The following is a 22724-nucleotide window of genomic DNA, read 5'->3' on the forward strand; positions in this document are numbered from 1 at the left end:
ATCTGCTTATCATATTATTTGAAATGCAGTCCACTATTTGCCAGTGAGGGCCCTGAAATTTCCCTTCTATGTCGCTTATTAGACCACTGGAGTCCAGCACTATTTCTGTAAGAGGCTAACAAGAGATAACTGGGACTCTCTGAAATGTAAAACAACACTCTTTTACATAGTAATAGCTATAGGCCCTTCCCTTTGACTGTTTTGAATAGTGGCAGAGAGGCTGGATTAATGAGGATGTGATTGATCAAAAGATGGACCGAGTAGCATGTCTTACACAAAGCTAACCAGTTCCAAAACAAGAAAGGAAACTTAAAAAGAAATAAATAGACTTTTAAAAACCACCATTATCCATCACCAGGAATTAACATAAAATCTCCATGCAACGATGGCTGGAGAGATTGATTCTCCATGGTTAATACTGTTACAAAAATACATCAACAGCTACTTATAATTCAGTTCATGGGAAGGAAGGGGAGGCGGACAAGAAAACAAAACAAGCTCAAACTGAAAGCCGAGGGATATGTCATTATACGATACCTAGATTGACCATGAGTTTCACACGGCCTCCATCCAGCTCTAGGCGTAGAGTATCAGCTGAATCACGTGAGGTGGTGGCCATTAACAGCCCATAAGCACGCTGGGACATGAAGCGGAAGGACACATCCTCTGCCTCTGTGTGCATAACCATAGGCATGATGATCTTCATGTACATGCTGCCGTCATAGCTCAGGATGGAAGCCTCTGAACAAAAAAAAGGTAAAAAAGAAACAGTGTTATAAAGTTAGTTATGAGCAGAACTCCAGATCCTGAAAGATCCCTTAGGACGTTAAGGTACTTACCCTAATCCTAACCCTTACAGCCCCATCGTAGAGTTATACAACCTCAGTCAACAGTGCAACATTAGAGTGATCAAAAGGTTTTTAACAAATAGTATCATTGGTGCAGGGCCGGTCCTCCATTTTATGTTGCATGTTAAAAACAGCATGTGAGTCAGCAGCAACGCTATCTCCATTTTTGATACAACTCTTTCAATAGTTCAGATATAGTGTTTGTCACCTCTTCTAAGAGCGCACAATTTAACTTAAAGCTCACTTCCTGTTCTATGTACTGCATTGTGTAGCTTTAAGTGATCTTTCAAAAACTAGTTTCTCTTTTGCCCTCAATGCTTATATGGGAGAGGCCTGGCAACCCTCAGGAGATGGGCAGGGGCATAATTTAGCACAACAGTATCCCATGATACCATAGTTTTTACCATAGAGTTTCAGATAAATGTTGAACTGCTGGTTACACAGCCGGAACTGGTATCTGGGCTTTGTGGAATGCTGCTTCACCTTCCCATTTTCCCCATACTACCCTATCAACAGATGGCAGGAGACAAAGTCTCTCTTCATGAGACATCTTACATGAGGATGCTCAAGTGTAGGGAGAAGCAGTGTTATCCAGGAAGCATAGTTTTAAAAGACAGAGCCAAAGGCTCTATCAATTTCACCTCTCTATCAGGGCCGGATCGAGGGGGGGCAGGGGGGGTAGTCTTCCCCCAGCGCCACCAGGGAGGGGGCACCGGGAGCAGCTGCCAGCTGCCGGACCACGCAGGTGGCAGCATGGGCAGCCTCGCAGCCCCCCACACTGCCTTTCGCCTGTCCCCGTGGGACAGGGGGCGGCCGGCTTGCCGCGCATCCTCTGTCCTGCAAGGCAGGCAGCGCGGCCAGCCACGCCATTCGCCTGCCCCGCAGGAGAGGGGGCAGCCGCCCACCCCCTGTCCTGCAGGGCAGGCGCATGGTGCGGGCGGCCTCGCAACCCCCCGCACTGCCTTTTGCCTACCCTGCAGGACAGGGGGCTTGCGGTAAGCCAGCCGCCCCCTGTCCCACGAGGCAGGCGAAAGGCAGCATGGGGGGCTGCGAGGCCGCCTGAGCCATTCGCCTGCAGAGAAGCGAATGGCGTGGGCGGCTTCCCAGCCCCGCATGCTGCCTCCGGCGCCCCGCGTGATGACATCACCAAAATGACGTAATCATGCCATGCCGGGAGCGCGCATGCGCTGTGCATGCACGCGAGGCCAGACTAGGGTTGCCCCGGGCACTGGCAACTCTAGATCCGGCCCTGCTCTCTACACAGAGCTGGCAGAGATCACTCCTCAGAGGGGTTGTTCATTTTGCAGCTTGCAAAAGAGGGGGTGAAGTTGGAGAGGCCATTTCCATTTAAAACAGAAAGAAATAAACATGATAATTGGTAAAGGCAACTGTGAAGCTACCATATAGTTGCCAACCTCCAGGTGGGACCTGGAGATCTCCTGAAATCATGACTGATTTCCAGACTACAGGGATCAGTTCCTTGGGGAAAGATAACTGCTTTAGAAAGTGGACTCTGTGTTTTTAACCTTGCTGAAGTTGCTACCCTTTCCAAACTCTGCACTCAGGCACCACCACCCCAAATCTCCAGGAACTGCCCCAACCCAGAGTTGGCAACCCTAAGCTAGTATCAGTTTTTGATGTACATGTCAATCCTGACACCCCCAGAAATTTCTCGGGCATGATTAGGGCTGCTAGGTTGCCCAACACATAACTGGAAATGACATCATGGCATCGCATGATACCAGTTTCCAGTCTCCACTGCTCCTCCCAAATGCTCCCAGGTTCCCTAAACAGTCTAATATAAAATGTTTTGATATATTTCTCCCATACTTTCCCTTAGGAAAAGGCTGCAACAAACTTTCATGGAGTTCGTTTTTCATAGTAAAAAATAACATTTTCAGCTGTGCAAAAATGACAACTTGCTGCACAATTATGACCTGTCCCTCTCGCTTGGCAAAACATTAACAGAACGAAAAGAGGCATGCTGGGCATTCAACACCAAAATATGAAGAATGCTTTTTACAGAGGTTGAATGATCAATAAATCTAATTCTCAATATGGCCCCATCTGTGGATTCTTAAATCCGGAGACTGAAGCCACAAACAGACATGACAGATCTTTCTACAAACCTGAGGGGGGGGGGCGGGGATCCAGTTTTGAGGGGGAAAATCAGAAATCTTTAAAAAAATGGGGGGCTAACATGTCCCCCAAACATAGAAGCAGAGTTTGTAGGCTTAAGGAATGAATGCCCTTAGTGGCAGCTGCTAGGAAACCACAACAGCATTGCCAGCCTTCTGTCAGTAAAAGGCAGAGAAGCAGAGCCCTTCCCAGTGCTGCTTTGATCTTCGAGGGAAAGCTCATGGAGCAAAGCCTGGCAGCAGCCAACAAACAACTTGCTACCACCTAACATGCATTATTCACCCATGCCTGGCTGGTTGCTACTGTTCCACAGAAGCCACCCCATGAAAAACACTGTGGTCTAGTGGTTAGAGTTTCAGATGAAGATATCTGAGACACCCCATGAAAAACACTGTGGCCTAGTGGTCAGAGTTTCAGATGGAGATATCTGAGACCCAAGTTTGAATCTTTTCCTCCCTGTTTTCCAGTTAGGTGAGGTGATATACAATAAGACAAGGGAATGCATGCCATGAGGCTTAAGCACTGACTTCAGCACACACACCATTCTATGATATTGACAGTACCATCCTAAACAGAGTTACAGTCTTCTAAATCCATTGAAGTCAATGGGCTTGGACACATGTTACCGGTTAGGATTTCATTGTATAAATTGTTAAGGGCTTAGTCGCGTTCCCCAGGGAGGAATGCAATTAATGAAGATCAGTGTGAGCACTTTTCCTCAGATTCTAATTAATCCCCTGCCATGTTTCGCTTCAAAATGATCTTTGTCTTAAAAGCTTGTAGCGTCCTGCCCTGGGGCAGGGGATGATCAGGGTTAGAAGATGTATGCATGTCTCAGTGTGCATACCCTGTTCCTAATCCTCCACTCAGGGTATTATAAATCTGTTGCTATCATTCAGTATTAGAAGGAGTGATAAAGGTGAAAACTATATTGCAGTGTCTCACCAAGGAAGTTCCCCGGAGTGAGAACCCAATTCTCTGTGGTTATAATAAGCCCTAATAATTTCATCCAATTAGGTAAGGAGGGACAGCAAGAAATATGCTTCCCACTGGAAAAAAAATGAAAAACAAACACCTTTAATGAAGAAAATAAGCACATGGAATAGTGATAATGAAGATAATAAAATGATTAACAGTTTAGTCCCAGAGTTACACCTTTCTAAAACAATTGATTTAGGATTGCACTGTAAGATTCTAATAAACTGTAAGTGGGAAAAAGTGCATTCCTAGTGCTTAGGGAACATTACTTTGAAGGGCTATTAGGGAAGGAAGGATGGCATTCAACTCTGAATTACTGACAAGGTGATCTTTAAAATGAGACTCTGGATACACATCTGTACATTAATTTGCATCAGAGTCTGAACTCATGTGAGTTAACCAGAAGAGTTAGCTGAAAACCTGTATTTCTTGAAGACACATCAACATCATGAGAAATACCCACAAAACAGATTCTAGGGCTTAATCATTTGATATGATATGATAGATATGACCAAGAAAGATGCCAACGTAAATGAGCAAATCACCATGTACAAGACACAAAGTGGCCACAGCGAAGGCAGTACAGGACATGGGGAGAAGCAACAGGTAAGGTCACACAATACTGTCTTTTGGGTAAAATGAGACTACAGCTTCCAGGAAGACTATTCACATTAACAGATGCAGGGAGTGCCAGAGAAATGCCGGCCATTTCTACACGTCCTGGCATAGTGCTAAACTTACATAATGAGAGCATCTTCCTGGCGTGATTTCTGACGTCATCGCGCCATGCCAGGAAGATGTTCTCGTTAAGTAAGTTTAGCGCTATACTGGAATGTGTGAAAATGGCTGCTCTCTCATCAGTCCTCCTGCCAGACCAATGCAGATTTAATGGACAGGAATAATAACAGTGTGCTTATATTCCAATCTTCTAGATAGATTAGAGCCCACTCATAGTGGTGAACAAAGTCAGCGTTATCATTATCCTCACATATAACTGGGGATCTGGCTCTGAGTGGAATGGCTTAGCCAAGGCCACCTGCTGAGTGCATGGCAGTACTGGGATTCGAACCAACAAAGTGCTGATTTTCAGCCCAACCACTTAACCTCTATGCTACAGGATGCACATTGTGCAACTTATCCTGCCACTGCTGGTGCTCTGTGGGCAAAGCTCATGCCTCATTGTCTGAGATGGGCAGGCTGTGAGCATCTCAGTCAGAAGAAGAGCCTGCTTCCACCTGCACCTTAACTCTGTATCCCAAGGGCTAATCCCATTGTGATATACAAAAAATACCAGTCACCACAACATCAGACCAGCATTTCAGTTTGTGTAAAGCCATTGAGTGCTGGGAGTTATTTGGTATGAGGAAGGTGAAACTCCTGCACGCAGGCAGCTAAATAGCATCAGGGCAAAATTCTTACCTGGCACTGTTATTAAGTTACCACTCTGGAATCCATAGCAAAGACGGAAAACAAGCCAAATTAGCAAAAAACCTTATAAGGTTGAGAAAGGGCTGGCCAAAAGTCCAGAAGGAAGGCTGAAGTCATCCCCCTTAAATAGTGGGGGAGGCAACTTCTGGAAAGCCAGCCTTCCACTAGGTCCTGTATAAGAAGCCCCACTGCCAGTCCAGCATCAGACATCTAGTTGAGGGTGGGCAGCTCCAGAGAAGATCTAACATCCCATCCATGGGCATGAGCTGTCCAGGAGCTGGCTATGCTGCCAGCCAGTCCTCATCACCACCCATTCAGCACTGGGCACAATGAGGACACCACTTGCCCCACTGAAAAGCAATAATTTCAACTTTCAGATTCTATACAGCATTGTACATTTCTCCCCTCACCCCTTTAAAATGGGTTTTAGGGTTGGGTCGATAGCTGAAATTCAGAGAGAGAACTGTGTTCTGAATATGCACATCAAATTTCATTCCAGTATTTCAATATTTAATAAAAATATTTCTTGAGAAATACATGCAGAAGAGGAAATGCCAAATAGGCAAGCTAAACCAAAGGCCACTTTGCTCAGCCAGCAAAGTGTATGCATTTCATTTCCTTCTATCACAGGCTGCAGTCTATGATAATTTGACCAAGTAACTAAAGCAGTCACCTTTCAATGTCTCATTGAAACTCGAGGGATGAGTATATTTCCTATTCTGTGTATTTGTTGTTCTGTAATTTCAGTGCATGCAGTGTTTCCCTTCTACTTAATTCCACTTTGAACATTTCTAAAATTAAATCAGGAATTGGAAGATGCTCCATTTGCTATACCTAACAGTTTGCTAGCCTTGCTCTCCTAGCAATACACGCAAGTACATTGATAAAACACTTCAAGAATGCAGTGTGATTGAATATATTAATACAGTAAGAATGTATATGACTACAGCAAAACTCCTTTTGTGTAGTGTTTTACTGATGATCATAAGCATTCCCATCCATTGTTCTTAATTTAATTTAATGTATTAAATTTCTAACCTGCCCTCCCCGCAAATGGGCTCAGGGCAGGTAACATTATTAAATAACAATACTGTATAAATGCAAAGTAAAGAACTCAGTTTAAAATCATAAAAACATATCCAACAGCTGCAAAGATGTTAAGACTTTACACTTCTTCAGCAATCAGAGGTGGGTAGGGCAGGCAGGTCATAGATGTTTCAGATAACAACAGACCAAAGCCACAGTGGAGAAGCAGACTAGGTAGCCTGCCTGAACCTCAACCACTGCCATAGGCCTGGTGGTACATCAGGAAATTTATTCTAACATTTAGTTGAAATCTACTGTCTTGTAACTTAAGACCATCAGATCTAGGCCGTTTCCACATGGCTTACCTTGTTCTGGAAAACAGCGAAATCTCGCAAGAAGATGCTGTTATTGCGTCTTCTTGTGCGATACCAGCATCTTCTCACACAATTTCGTGCGAGATTTCGCTGTTTTTCGGAACAAGGTAAGCCATGTGGAAACGGCCCTAATCTTGCCTGCTGGACCAACAGAGAGCAAGTCTTCTCCATTTGACAGTACTTCAGATATTTGTAGACTTCGATCATATCTCTCTTCTCCAGGCTAAATATACTCATTTCTTTCAACCTTCCCTCATAGCAAATAGAACCCACCCACCCCCATCTTTGTTGTCCTCTTTTGAACCTGTTCTAATTTATATACGTCTTTCTTAAAAGCATAACACCTAAGGATGCTGCAAGTTTCACCCTAAATGTGTTCATCAGTTAAACTTGCTGTGTTATAAAGTGTCACTCGGATTTTAGCCATTCACTTGCTGTGTTCAGTTCATGCCAAATGGCTGCAAATGTAACCCCCATGAGCGAGTTAGTGTAGTGCAGTAGGGCGGAGTCAGTGTCTGGAACTGAACAGCCGAGGAGGAGGCTGGTTGCTGAGGAGCTTGATAACATTTTACAAGCCCTTATTACCCTGAATAAAGTAGCTGGAAAGACATTATATGTGAAAACTAATGAGTAAAAAAACCTGGTGGAAGTTCAATATAATTTAGTATTTTTGTTTTTGTAGTCAAAAAGGCTGTATCAAGGGAGTCTGACGTTTGGCAAACCCAAAAAGTTGGACTTTGCTCACTCTGATGCCAAGAGACAACCAGTTACTTGATTTAATTCAAAGACATTACCGGCTGCAAGTTTGTTTTCTGTTGCATCTATGTGTTTGGTTATAAAAATCTAATTGCACTGTCTATGAATGGTTTTGATTTTTTTAAAAAAATAAACTTACATTTGTATCACAAGCTTGATTCCTAATTTAGCCCCATAGGACCCACACAAAAAGAGGTTACATAAACACCTACCAAACAGGTTTGTACCCTTCCTCCCCCAAAACAGAGATTATTCCCAAACTCTGTTGATCCAAACATACTGGCAGCTGTTAACTAAAGACTCCTTAGATGAGCTCCAAAGGGTAATTAAAAAAAGAGAGAGAGAGAGAGAGAGCATTGATATGAGACTGCAGGAAAAGCGGATTTTGCTGTAGGATGCAGCCAGCTACATATACACAAGTATATGGCTGGAAATTACCAAACAAAAACAAAAATTAAAGGATGCATTGATTGCACTTTGGACATAAAACCAGGCAATTCAAAAATCTAAAATCTGGGAAGAAATTAATATACAGAGAATTTCAGAAGCAACCCTAATCCACACACATCTAGCTGTTCGTGCTTTCCAATCTTGGACCATGAGGAGAAAGTTTGTGCGGAAAAACAAAAACATAGCATGTTCAAGCTCAATCCCATACTCTCAGTTCTGCACCTGCATTGCTGAATGCTGATGCCGCCTGGAACCAAATGTACTGTATATTATACATATACTTACCAACTTGCCAGAAACACACACACAGCTCCTTTTCCTCTCAGTGGATTGTATTAGGAAATGCAGTCAAGCATGAAATGGCTCTTTTTGACACCTTCAGCTTGGATGTGCCCTGCATGAAACTGTTGTGCTAATATCTGTGCATGTGCCGGTGTCAAAGCATGTGGTGGGGAGAAGCAGTCAGAAAGTACAAGGACTGAAACGACAGTCCCTTTCCCTATTTATGGGAGCATGACTTGGTGAGATGGAAGCCATTTAGTAGCAGATCTGAGGACCTCACTGCACAGTCCAATAAGGAGCTGCTCCAGTGTAAGCCCATTAACATCAATGGGGATAGACTGGAGTAATTCAACACAATATTGCAGTGTCAGAGACCTTAAAAATGACATTCTTCCATAAGGGAGGGCAAGAAGTTGCTAGGGGAGACCTGAGCTTTTCCATGAAGCTTCTCCTAGCCTTCTTCCTCTGCTGCCCCATTAGTGCTATCTTGAGGAATTGTAACTTTCAGACAACAAATTAGAATTTTAAAAACCAAGTTAAACCAGAGTTTAATTAAGATCCCGCAGCACAAATCCTAACTCTTAACATTAGAACAGTATTTTATTTTTACATGACCAAACAGCATGAGGATTTCAGCTAGGCATTTGTTTTCTCTTTTCTTAAGCAGCAAAGGTACCACTGAATGGTGGGTGACCAAGTTTTTTCCAGGTGTGTTGGAATGAAAAGCACACTTTGCAACCAGATTTTCCATGAAAATTTCTCATCTGACTGGCATCAGGACTTGACCACATTTACATAGCCAAGCAGGAGTAAAATAAATATCATTCCTAAGTGTTCTATGCATACTGCCACTGTTCTTAAAATTCCAAGTACATATTCTTAAAGATTAAATGGAACAGCTTTTAAAATGTATGATTAACAGTACAGTCCTAAGCGGGGTTCATCCCTATATAAAGTCAGTGGATGTAGAAAGATATAATTAAGGATCCTATTTCTCCGGTGGGGACGGAAGATCTCCTGCTCCCACTTTTCACTCCCCTCCACTGCTTACCTGGCGAGCAGGGGGAAAGGCAGGGAATGGGCCTCCTGGGTGCACTCCCAGGTCCGGCATGATGACATAACTGATGTCATTGCGCTGGCCTGAGAGCACTCCTGTGCTTCACAGAGGGCGGATTTGGACCCCAAACAGGCCAAATTTGGTCCGTTTGGGGCTCAAATCAGCCCGCTGCAAGGTATGCGCATGCTCCCCAGCCTTGCATGATGATATCACTTCCAGGAAGTGATGTCATCACACTAGTGCAGAGTAAGTATGCATGGGTCGTGCATGCAAGGAGCATCCCAGGAGCACCAGGACAGTACACACTGTGTCCACCCTCCTGCCGGGAGGGTAAGAGGACCTGGTAAACCTAGATATAACTCTGGATAGCACTATAAGGGTGTAAAACTAGAAGTACTACCTGGAAAAAATAAATAGGGGAGAAGAAATTGGGATAGTGGAAAAACTTCTGGCATTTTAAGAAGGTGCATTTTCATGAGACCTACTATGCCACTGAAACTATAAATTATTGTATAATTTCATTTTCATTTTTTTAGCTCACCACAGTTACAGTATACGTAAGGGTAGATGAACTGAAAGAGAGTTTAGACTTAAAAAATCTTTATCCTGTCAGTGACTTCAGATGGAGCCTTTGGGCCTCAGAAGTTACAGCACAGCAACACTGCAAAGGACTTGCTTTTTTGTCAAGAAACAAACAGTTTTGCAGTTTAGTTACACGCTCGCTCGCTCTCACACACAACCCCTTTCCACAAGTTACAGTGTAGAACCCATGACAACTAACATTTGATTTTTCTTCATACATGTGTTGAGTAATTCTCATGAATGTACATGAAAGTTGTATGTGCATTTACTGTAATGTGAACAGGGCTACACACACATGCTTAAAACCACATAAAGTCTAAGATTATATAAGCCAGATGCAACCTTATCACCTGGTAGGGTTGCCAAATGTTTGAAGAAAAAATCTCCATTCCTTTCAGAGAGGTTTATGGAATGTTATTTACCAGGTGATGTTATTTGCTTCCATGCCATGAAAAGCTTCACCTACCAGCTTCCACACATTAAGCCTCTATTAAAGGGGCAGCATCTTTTTCTCAAAGCCTGCTGTCAGCTCCTGGGTTCTGCAAATTGATATAAAAGTATTTATTGTACATAAGCTTCCTTGAATGCCTCCATAACTAGTGCAACCAACAATGACTGGCTGGGGGGGGGCAGTTTTGCCAGCATAAACTTATAAACTTTGAATGAATGGGTGTATGCTGCTTGGGAACTATACGTATCTGTGAAGTTCCTAGTTTCAGCTTCAGTTAGGAACTATAAAGAAATCCTTTGGCACCTCTCCATGAAAAAAGCAGAAGCAACAGTAGAAACAACAGCTCTGCTTGCTTGGTGTGCCGTCCCTATGGCCATGGTTCTCCTAGACAGCCACTTGTGAAGTGACCCTGACTGCATGGCAGAAGAGGCATCGGCATCGGCATCGGCATCGGCATCTGTCTTCCTCCTCAGTAGGGTGATTCGGGTCAGGTTGTGCCCCATAGAGTCTCTCTCTCTGTGTGTTAGTGTTATCAGGTGGGGCCTGTAGATCTCCCAGACTGCAGAAATCAATTCAACCTAGAGAAAATGGCTGTTTTGGAGGGTGGACTCTATGGCATTATACCCTGCTGAGGTCCCTGCCCTACATAACCCTGCCCACCCCAGGCTCTACCCCAAAATCTCCAGGAATTTTCCAACCAGAGCTGGCAACTCTAGTGTGTGCACATCTGAGAGAGAACACAATTACGTGTTTATGTTACTCTTTAAGATTGAGGGTGAGGGTCTAAGACATAAAGAGACACAGGGAGAGGAAGAAAAAAGAGATGGACAATTGGAGAAAGCCTTTAAGCACACATGCTTACCGCACATTTTCACACTTCCTGGCTTATAAGGTCCTCCCCTGAACTAAATTTTAAATTTTACAAAGTTCTGCTCTAAATAGTCATTGAAACAGGAGCAGCCCTCTCTTTTACATTTTCATGTAGACAAACACTCTGTTTTTAATAAAAGCCCTGAATCTACAGCAAAAGGGAAATGTTATTAAACTGCGACAATTTGGCATCTCTTCTTTCAGAGCTGCACTCAGTGGGGCAGCTGAGGAGAGCAATCTGGCAAGCAGGTTCAAGAACATTAGGAGAGCCAACGGAAACATTTGCAGACAGAGGAAACGGTGGCTGGTAAATGTTACTTCTAGCCCAGAGTCCTGAGGAGCAGGGGGCCGCAGCCTTGCTGAATCTTGGCAGGCACTTGAGGGAGCTGAACGCTCCTGACGCCTGCTCCAAATGTCAATCTAACATTTGCAGAATGGCGTAGAACTGTTTGAGAAGAAATCTCAGATGAGAAGGTCAAAGGCTGGGAAAGTAGCTCAGAGTAAGCCAGTCCGATGGGAAGAAAAACATAAGGGCTCGGCTAAAATTGTGTTTCTTCCGCAGCTGCAGTGTGTGTGTTTACTGTTGTGTTGTGTCATGCAATGAAAATTGTATTTAGCATGCAACCAGTGGAGCCCCCTTCATTTAATGTTTATTTATTTAGTATAATTTTATCCTGCCTTTCACCCAAGGAGCCCAGAGACACACACATTTCTCCCCTCCTCCATTTTATCCTCACACCAACAACCCTGAGAGGTAGGTTAGGCTGAGAGAGCATGACTGACACAAGGCCACCCAGAAAGCTTCTTACCCAATGGGGATAAGAAGCTGGGTCTCCCACATCCTAGTCTGGCATCCCAACCTCTACACTATGCTGGCTCTTATTAGGGTGTACTCAAGAGATGGAGCCTACTGCGTTACAGCTTTAGTCCTAGGCTATTAAGCCTTCCTGGGCCTGATCTGGAACCAGGGGCTCTTCTCATCACTGGCCCTCTATGCAGATTGGGCCTTATGCAGATTCTTCCTTATTGCTGGATTCACCTCAGTGGAATGCCTCCCACGTGTCAGCCACCGAATAAACTGGGCTACCTTCAGATAGCAGAATGGCTCCGAAGATGCCTCCCTCCCCTATACACCAACTGGTTTGCCTCAAAGTCCACGGAGAGTTTTTCCTACAGTGATCTATTTCTGTGTTTGCCTGTCCCTGCTCCAACACCTCAAGATAGGGAGCTTTTAAAGGACTCTCAATATGTTAGTTTGTACACTTTTTGGCCTCAGTGACAATGCCAACATCCAATTGAATTTTTAGAGCTGCAGGGTTGCCCTGGAATCCATGCCACAGCACTGCCTATTATATGCTCACTGGAAAAAAACAGCAAGTCAAGCGGTCACAGAGCACTGTTATCATCAAACATTCTGTTGAGGTGGACCCATAGGCTATAGTCTTCTGCTTTGTGAAAACCACTGGCACAATCTGTTTAACAAGAAACTATTTTTATTTATTAAAAGTATCTGGGGGGAAAGTATCTGGTATAATCAACAACAACAAAAACAATTTTCTTACCCATGAAGGCTTTTTGTGCCTAGCTCTTTTAGATAAAAGCAGCAACAGGCTACTACTGAAAGTAGTGTTTAAATTACCAAATCACATTACACCAAAATTGCTGCAAAACTGCTTCAAACCTGCAGTACTGGTAGGGTTACCAGATGGGCTCTAGGGAAATACCAAACCTGGGGGGTGGAGGTACTCACTCCAGGACGGACTTTTGCAGGCACACTCCCAACCCTGACACAATGACATCACTTCCAAAAGTGACATCATTGTACTTCCACCAGTGATCCCCCTCCCCACCACAGTCAAAAGCCTCTGCTTCTCGCCCATCCGTCCGTCCCTCTTTCCTTCCTTCATTACTTACTTAGGCTTGCCTCCTCCACTGCGCTGCCCTCAGGGTTGTCCCTGCCTGACTGGGGCTCCAGCCTGGCTGCCTCTTATGCCAGGGTGCAGGGAAGAAGAGGAGAATGGCACATCAGTGCTTCCTATGCTTTCTCTCTTCTCCGCTGTGACAAAATGAAGGCACACTGACAGGCTATCTCTCTGCTGCCATGGCTCTTTCTGGCTCTTCCTCCACTTCTGCTGCTTCCTCCCATTCTTCCTCTTCTTCTCCTCCTTCCCCTCCAGCCAGATGTCTGGTATTTTCAGGACATTTGCCCCGGACAGTCCAAGGAAATACCAGATTGTCTGTGTGAAAACCAGACCCCTAGCAACCCTAAGTACTGGCATGAAGCATTCTTCCACAAAGCAATCTGCAGAAAAATTCAGTAAGGAATATTATGGGTGATGTCATAAACTTTATCGTTCAAGAATAACTCCTTTGATATTGGTTATTTGACTATTTCAGGGCAGAGTGGGACTTTTGTGTTGTGCAATGTTTAGAAACGTTTCTCTTTTTTTCAAAAAGTTTATTTTCATTAAAAACAGAGAAAACAACTTATCAGATAAATGGTAATAGCAGTTTTTGAAAAACAGTGTTCTGCCAAATCTAATCAAACTGGAGAGAAGGTGGGCTCATACAGGTCAATCTCATTACTTAAAAACACTGATCATGAAATATTAACAGGAAAATGGCATGGAAACTAAATGATGTTATTGGTAAATATTTTGACATAGATGAAATGGGATTTATAAAAGAAAGAATCCTCATTATAATATATATAAAAGGTAAAGGTAGTCCCCTGTGCAAGCACTGCATCATTACTGATCCATGAGGGGACGTCATATCACAACATTTTCTTGGAAGACTTTTTACAGAGTGGTTTGCCATTGCCTTCCCCAGTCATCTACGCTTTACCCCCAGGAAACTGGATACTCATTTTGCCGACCTCGTAAGGATGGAAGGCTAAGTCAACCTTGAGCTGGCTATATAAATAATGCTCAAATAGCAGCAAGTCCTACTATACCTCTGCTAAAGCCTTTGACAGAGTGGAATGGATGTAGTTAATCAAAGTGATGACTTTTTCCAATATAGATGCTAAATTTATTAAAATGACAGACTATTTATTCCTTCTGCCATGGCTAAATTGTTAATTAATGGTCATCTAACAAACCCTCTGGCACTGAAGTATACTACAAAGCAGGGCTGCCTTTCTTCTCCTTGTTGTTTGTGCTAGCTATTAAGCCTTTTGCAATAGTGATTTGATCTTCAGAAGACATCAAGGGAATTCTGTTACAAAATTATCAAGTAAAAACTGTATGCAGATGATATGTTAGAGCAACCTTTTAATTCTCCTACCTAGTTTTCCACTTAATAAGGAATATAGTTTTATTCTGGGGTATAAGATAAATAAGAATAAATCAGAGTTAATGGAAATTACTGTGTCAGATATTGAGAAAGAACAAACTGTAATTTAATTATAAACTAATTATAAACTTGGACATGTTTTTGAAAAGGTTCCAATATTTAGGAATTAGACTTCTCTTTAATGTATCACAAGTAGCAAAGATTAATTACAATGCAATGGTGGAGAAGCTTGAGGGGGAAAAAACTGGAAAAGTGGGATCAGCTTCAACTATCCTGGTTTGCCTGGATTTTTGTAATTAAAATTTCTGTACTTCCAAAGTTGTTCTTTCTGTTTCTTTCCCTTCCAACTTTTGATGAGTTTGCAAAGGACTATAAATGATTTTACATAGGCAAGAAAGCACCCCACGGTAAAGGATAGGACCATGTACCAGACTGTAAATGAAGGTGGGCTGACTATTCTTAATCTTCTGCTTTTATTATGATGTTTTACAACTTGTACGATTTAGGTAATGGTTAACTATGAATAAATATTGTGTGGGATTGAAATTGAAACAACTAAATATATCAGAATCCTTACAGGAAATTTTGTGGTTTGCAGAAAGAGTAAGCACAGTGAAGCATAAGGTTTTTCCACTACATATAGGATAAGTAGAAGTTTAAATTAAGCCCTTCTATTCCTCCATAGAGAATCTACTGTGAATGATCACAACTTTAATAGAGAGAGAAAGCTTGCTGATTTTTCCAACTGGAAAAGGTATAAGTATTTAACATATGTGGGCATGGTAATGAATGGAATTTTTGTTAAGTGGGGTGACATATGAAAAGCCAGGGTTGGTTTCCAAAATGGTTTCAATATGTACATTTTCAATATGAAGGGCATTTTGTAATAAAGAAGTGAGGCCCTTAATTAGAATAACATCAACTTACCCTGTGAAGACACTGTAATTAATGATAGTTACAAGGATTAGCAATTTTATTACTATATACACTTGGAATGAAGGTAGGTTGGGAGAAAAAGAAGCAAGTGGAAGAAAGAGGAGTTTCATTATAGAGGATAAGACTATGCTTAATATATATGCCTGGATTTTTTTTTTAAAAAAAAATTCACATTGTACTACTGTACAAGAGACATCTACTCCCACATTTTCCTCAAGAACAACTCTGCAGATTAAGATTGCCTGAACAAACTCTCAATGTCGGGAAGCTGCAACAGACCACTTCATAACTATAGACTGCAAAATAATAAACAGACCAGTAGCACCTTTAAAACTAACCAACTTACTTGTGGCATAAGCTTTCGAGAACCACAGCTCTCTTCGTCAGATGCCATGCATCTGACGAACAGAGCTGTGGTTCTTTTTTTTATTATTACTATTTAATTTAACAGAAGAGGGTACAGAAGAAAAAGGGGTAATAAGGGAAAGAAAATTAAGACAAATATATATCTATGTGCTACAAAGATTACAAAAATATGAGTTCAAAAACCAGAAGCCTAACCAATATTAAAATAGAAATTAATATAATTATTAATTATTAAGCTTAACTGTTATATATTTTCCAGCTATACTACACAAGCATAATTTGAGCCTATTCCTGCTTATTATTTAATAATAATAATAAAAATAAATATCTTGTTATTTCATTGTTATTCCATACTATCTTCTCTTTTTTAACAATAACAATTATTGGCAGAATCACTACTTATTTCTTAAGTAGCGGGAGCCAGTTTGGTGTAGTGGTAAAGAGCATGGGAGTCTAATCTGCAGAACCAGGTTTCATTCCCCACTCCTCCACTTGAAGCCAGCTGGGTGACCTTGGGCTATTCATATGGCTCTCTGGAGCTCTCTCAGCCCCACCCACCTCACAGGGTGATTATTGTTGCGGGGATAATAATGACATACTTTGTAAACCGCTCTGAGTGGGCATTAAGTTGTCCTGAAGGGCGGTATATAAATCGAATGTTATTATTAATGATTACCATAACTTTTAATATAAATAAGGGTTACTATAAGAAATGTTAACCTATTTCTATTCCTTATCTTATACAAAAGGGAATTCTCATACCCCTTCTGCATCTCTTTACCTTGTGATGATACTTTACTTTCCAATAAACATGTTACCTTTGTACCAGTCTTGAGCTGTGGTTCTTGAAAGCTTATACTACAAATAGGATGGTTAGTCTTATGATGATACTGAGCTTTTTACTGTTTTGCAACTACAGACTAACATGGCTAACTCCTCCGGATCCATAGCTATAGACTGACAGACTTTGAGGTCCAGGGCCAGTTCTTTAATCAGGCAAGGAGTCAGTGGCCTCAGGTGATGGATGGGGTGGGGGAGAAGCTTCTTCTCCACTCTTGCCTTTCCCACACTTGCTGCTGCTGCTTCATCTGCCTCACTCTGCCTTATCTCTAACCTTTACCCAGGAGCCAGATCAGTTACTGCCCTTTCCCTCCTCGTCCCTTTTAAACACACCAGGGCAAGCTGTGCATGACCAGCAGCACTTCTAGGGTGGCCAGGGGCCCCAGGGGGCAAAGCAGGGGGGCAGGGGGCAGTGAGGAACTTACCTCCAGCATGTGCGCTATATGTGAGCATGTGCTCCCCCTGTCCCACATAGCTGGCTTCATTGCGCCTGGCGTTTCCTTCCTTGTTCTGGAAAACGATGTTGTTTTCCAACACAAAGAATAACAACAACAACAACATTTGATTTATATACCGTCATTCAGGACAACTTAATGCCCACTTAGAGCGGTTTACAAAGTATGCCATTATTATCCCCACAACAAAACACCCTGTGAGGTGGGTGGGGCTGAGAGAGCTCCAGATAGCCATGACTAGCCTAAGGTCACCCAGCTGGCTTCAAGTGGAGGAGTGGGGAATCAAACCCCAGGTCAGAAAGAGCTGTGGGGCATGCTGAAATGAAAAATTGCCAATTTGGAGGATTCAGCACACAAGGGAGGAAAAACCAGGGGCACTGAAGCCAGTTCAGTGGGACAGGGGAAGCACGTGGACATGCTTCCCCCACCCCAGCATTGCCTCCCCCCTCCCGCTGGCCAGCTTATTGGGGCCAGGGAGAGGGCAGGTGGGGGTGGGACTGCCCCACCCCAGCGGGAGGATGACAAGCCTAAGCACTTCCCAAATTCTCACAATCTAGGACACTACTGGCTAGCCTGATCTTGTCAGATCTCAGAGGCTAAACAGGATCGGCCTTGGTTAGTAATTGGATGATAGACCACCAAGGAAGACCAGGATCATGATGCAGAGGCAGGCAATGGCAAAGCACCTCTGATAGTACCCTGTCTTGAAAACCCGAGCAGGGGTCGCTATAAATCGGCCGCAACTTTGAAGGTGCTTTCCCCCACCACAATTAGCTGAGCATGGTTTGTCAATCTGTGTTTCAAGATGCCTGGGAGAGAAAGGAGTGAAGGAGCATTTGCTACTCTGAGCAGAAGACCCATTCAGAGAAGGTTGGAAACTCTTGTTGATCCATCATGGCTGAGACCTCATCCTTCCCTTACCTTTTTAATGTGGTAAAGGCATTGCATGGCAACTGTTGTTTCCAAAGCACCTCTTGGAATCATTTCCTTAAAGCACAGCCTCATTACCTATGTTAAAAAGCCCTCCCAAATAATTTAGTTTTGTACAGTTTATGGAAAGCCGCGAGAGTTGCAGCTTTCCTGACCTCTTCAGGCAGGCCATTCCATAGGTGGGGGCCACCAAAGAAAATGGATGTGTACAAGCAGCTGCCGATTTTGCTCATGTGCAGGGTGGGACCTGCAGAAGGTCTTGTTCAGATAAACAAAACATAGTGAGAAAGAGGCAGTCTCATAGATATGAGGGACCAAGGCCATGAACGCCTTTGCATGGGATAGCCAAAATCTTGAACTGAGCCCAGGAACTGTTTGGTAGTCAATGGAGTGACTGCAGAATGGGAGTAATATGCATACACTTCCAGCTCCTGATGATAATTGAGCTGCAGCATTCTGAACCAACTGGAGGCTGACTCTGAGGGGAGACCAATATAGAGGGCATTACACGAGTCAAGCCTTGATGTTACCATATGGTGGATCCAGGAAGCCAGGTCAGCTGTGTCAAAGCCATTCAGTTTGGGGCTTAGTTTCTACAAGGAAGAAATTACATGCAACAATTTCACCAGTAAGTTAGCTGTTAGGAAGAATTTTTCATAGAACAATTTTTCATTCTGATAATAGATCCAGAGTAGACATGGGCATGAACCCAAAAAAACCCCGAACCACCTGATTCATGGTACATTTGCTATTCCACGAACCAGGAATTTCCACGAACTTTTACCAGTTCACGAATCAGTTCGTGGTTCGTAGTTTGTGGAAATCAAACACCCTGCGCTGGCTTCTGAAGCTGGTGCAGGGTGTTTTAAACTGACAGCCCCCTTCTCCTGTTGCCCCAAAGTGGCAGGAGAAGTCTGTCGGTTTCAAAACACCCCGTGCAGGCTTCATCCGATTGGGTGAAGCCAGAGTGGGGCATATGAAACTGACAGCTCTTGTTCTCCTCCCGCTCTGACGGCAGGAGAACAGGGCTGTCAGCATCACTCACCCCACACCGGGTTCAGCCTGTGGGCTGAACTCGGTGTGGGGTAAGTGATGCTGACAGCCCTGTTCTCCTGCCGCCCAAGTGGGAGGAGAACAACAGCTGTCAGTTTAATAGCTGAACCCGGCGCGGGGTCTGTCAGACTGACAGCTCTCATTCTCCTGCCACTCAGGGGACAGGAGAACAGCGCTGTCAGTTTCACTCACCACACACCGGCTTCAGCCCATCAGCTGAGACCAGCACGAGTTGTGTGAAACTGACAGCCCCGTTCCCTTCCACCCAGGCAGCAGGAGAAGGGGGCTGTATCTTCACTCACCCTGCACCGGCTTCAGCTCATCAGCCGAGAACGGGGCTGTCAGTTTCACACATGATCAGTGGCACCAGCCTGTCTGGGTTTACAAACCACTGACAACTTGCACGAACTGAGTCAAAAAAGTCGTGGAGTTCGTGGAAAATGCGGTCCCATGAACCACGTTTTCATAAACCACAAATTGGCCTGGTTCATGCATTTTTTTGCTTCGTATTGTGATTCATTCCCACCTCTAATCCAGAGGAGTTAGCTGTGTTAGTCTGTAGTAGCAAAACAGTAAAGAGTCCAATAGCACCATTAAGACCCTGTTTAATCTGACAAAGCGAGCTGTGGCTCTTGAAAGCTTATGCTACAATAAAGCTGGTTAGTCTTAAAGGTGCTACTGGACTCTTTACTATTTCATTCTGACAAGTATACTGAAAAGACTAAAGGTTAAGGAGTCCTATAAATGTAATCCCCTTGGGAAAAATTCTAGTTGCCAGTAAACAATGTTTTGTGTTCTGTGAAAATTAACAAATAAAATAACAAAATACAGCACATCTTGTGACCCATAAGAGAAATATTAGAGTTGCATCTGCCTGAAGTAATTCAAAGCGGTGTTGGGGGGGGGGAGGGGATTGAGATTTGCACACAGTAATTATTAAGTTTAAGACAAACAGCCACACTTGTAAACTAGAGACCATTTAAGTCTGACAAATAAATCAGTATTAGGGAAGTGTTACGGAGCAGAGCAAGCAGCAATTAGGTGGATAATGACAGCATACAAACTGGGGGGGGGGTGGAAATTACAGTATGCAATTTAATGTGCAGCTACAAGATGCACCTTCCAAACTTCAAGTACATGTTCAACCATGTAGTGTTTATAACACCAGGAGGTGGGAGGAAGGTTCTTCACATCCCCTTTTTACCCCATCAAAGAACTGCCATTTTTTCTTGTATAAGTTCTGCAAAGCTGCAAATTGTTGGGTGGTGACCATCGGGAGAGTGGCACAGACAATGGTGCAGGAACAACAGCATTAATTTTCAGAGGGATATGATTGCGAGGATGGCAGGTTCTGCCCGCTGCAGCTACTAATCAATACATTCCTAGCAATGGGATGGGCCATGTAGTAGCTGTCGGAGGCCTGTTAGTTTGACAGTATTACAGTGCGAAGAGAATTCAGCAGGGGACAGTGCGCACATGCAGGCATCTTAGGCAGCCTAGCGGTTGACAGTATAAGGGGGCCACTCAGAAGACTCCTACAGATGCAGCTTTTCAATTAGGAAACGGGTATGTTTTCTCACAAGGCAGGATAAAGACTTCCCTGCTCTGCAGATGGCTTTCCACTGAATTAAAGAAACAAACCAAAAGTTTGTACCAGCAGGTGACCCCATTTTAGAGAATGCTTAAGCTTTTATGCTGCATTTCAGGAGCAGTTTAGAAAATGGCCATAATTATAGAACACTACCAGTTCAGCGGGGAATGCACATAGGTGGGGGGGGGGATGCTAGAGGAACTAAGCAAAGTTACCCAGGAACAGGCAAAGCAATCTTGTGATTCAGCCAGCAACCCGATTACAAAAATCTCACATTTGTTAGGGGAGATTTTGTTTAAATTGTCTATGCAAGGGATCTCATCTCTTGTTGTGTCAATAGACTGGGCTGAATTTGTGCTAGCACATTCAAAAGCTCAGCTGCGGAATTCATTTTCAATACCTAGGGTTAATAAAACTTTTAACAGCAAAAGCTTGCCTCTGAGCACATGCAGAGTGAATTTCTTTCTAATGTTGCATGAAGCCTTCCCACACACAAAGGATAAGGAAGGAGCCTCTTTAGGGAGGAGGGTATGACCTCTAAAAGTGTTTGAGCCCTATTTTAGAAACCGCACTGTATGTGGCCTTTGCTAAGAAAAAGAGACAGTCTCCAATTTTGCAATGAAACCAACCTGAAAAGCCATATGGAAGAAAGCAAACATATAGAACTCCACAGAATCAACAGCCAGTATAATCCGGGAGGTAAATTCTTCTGTATTATAAATTCACTTAAGATAAATTTGTTTGTTTTAAACAAACTTCTTGCACGAAATTGCACCAGGAAGACGCTGCCGTTCCGGGAGCTTGGCGTGATGTTCCATGGCTGGCAAGCAGAGTGAAAATGGCTTTGATGGGCCCTTTACTTCAATATATATATTTTAGAGCATGCCCTCCTCAATAAAGGTTCTTGAGACAATTTTGCCTAATAAAAGCAGTTGTAACAGGCCCTTTTTAAAAAAAAAAAAAAAAACAACCACACAGAAGAACACAGGACCATAAAATGAACTAAAAAAATAGCCACAGAATAAAATCGCTGAGGATAAAACAGTAGCAACCATTAAAATATATAAACAGCGGCCAATTATAATTATTATTATGTGAAGCAATAAAAATGATTGTGAAAAGAGAGAAATCCAGGTAGCCAAACAAATATCAACAGTCAGCAAGTACCTCGGCAGAAACAAAAGGAAAGACAAAAATCAGTGAGAAACTGCATCAGTTTGGCACTCTCCACAAAATCTGGAACTCAAAAACAGAAGGATACCAGATTGCTTCCACAACAGGGCCAACTGCAAACAAGATCACAGCATTTGAAACCTGGTGAAAAATTCCGATGGGGAGGATTTCCAAATCTCCCTTCTTCTGCAGGGTTACCAACCAGGTAGGGCCTGGAGATCTCCTGGAATTACAGCTATCTCACAACAGAAATCAGTTCCCTTCGATAAAATGGAAGTTTTGGAATGTGGACTCTGTGGCATTATACCCTGCTAAGGCCCCCCTCCCTAAATCTAGTCCTCCCCAGGCTCCACCCCCAAATCTCCCAGAATTTCCCAACCTGGCGTTGGCCACCCCATTCCTCTCAGATATTCGCATCATATCAAGGGTCCTAGGAAGTCTCCCACAAAAGTCTTGCTCAAAGCCAGTGTAGTATAGTGGCTAGAGTGATGGACTAGGATCTGGGTAACCCTGGTTTGAATCCCCAGTCCACCACGTAAAACTCACCAGGTAGCCTTGAGCCAGTCACACATTCTCAGCCTAACCTACTTCATAGGGTTGTTGTGAGGATAAAATTGGAGGGGAGGAGAATGATGTCATCCACTTTGGGTCCCCACTGAGAAGAAAGGCAGGGTTAAATAAATAAATAAATGCCAGATTTTCTCAGTTTTGGCGCTTTTACAATCCTAAACACTGATACAACCTTAGAATAGTTTGCCTCTTCTTAAGATTGCACTACAACTGTCCTGACTCCTGATATATCCAGGATGACCATGAATATTTGGTTTAATATGATGAACAAT

At 43.3% G+C, this 22724-nt stretch overlaps 1 protein-coding gene across 4 annotated transcripts in view; it reads right to left on the reverse strand.

The window, feature by feature from the left end:
- Positions 1-22724, reverse strand: part of NRXN3 (neurexin 3) — a 1560869-nt gene that overhangs the window by 1058428 nt on the left and 479717 nt on the right. For all 4 annotated transcript variants that reach the window (XM_054971960.1, XM_054971959.1, XM_054971961.1 and 1 more), the window contains one exon: positions 538-741. In XM_054971960.1, the coding sequence (XP_054827935.1) occupies positions 538-741 (204 nt within the window). The remainder of the gene's footprint in view (positions 1-537; positions 742-22724) is intronic.

The sequence above is a fragment of the Eublepharis macularius genome, chromosome 2 (assembly GCF_028583425.1).
Source record: "Eublepharis macularius isolate TG4126 chromosome 2, MPM_Emac_v1.0, whole genome shotgun sequence".
Lineage (NCBI taxonomy): Eukaryota > Metazoa > Chordata > Lepidosauria > Squamata > Eublepharidae > Eublepharis > Eublepharis macularius.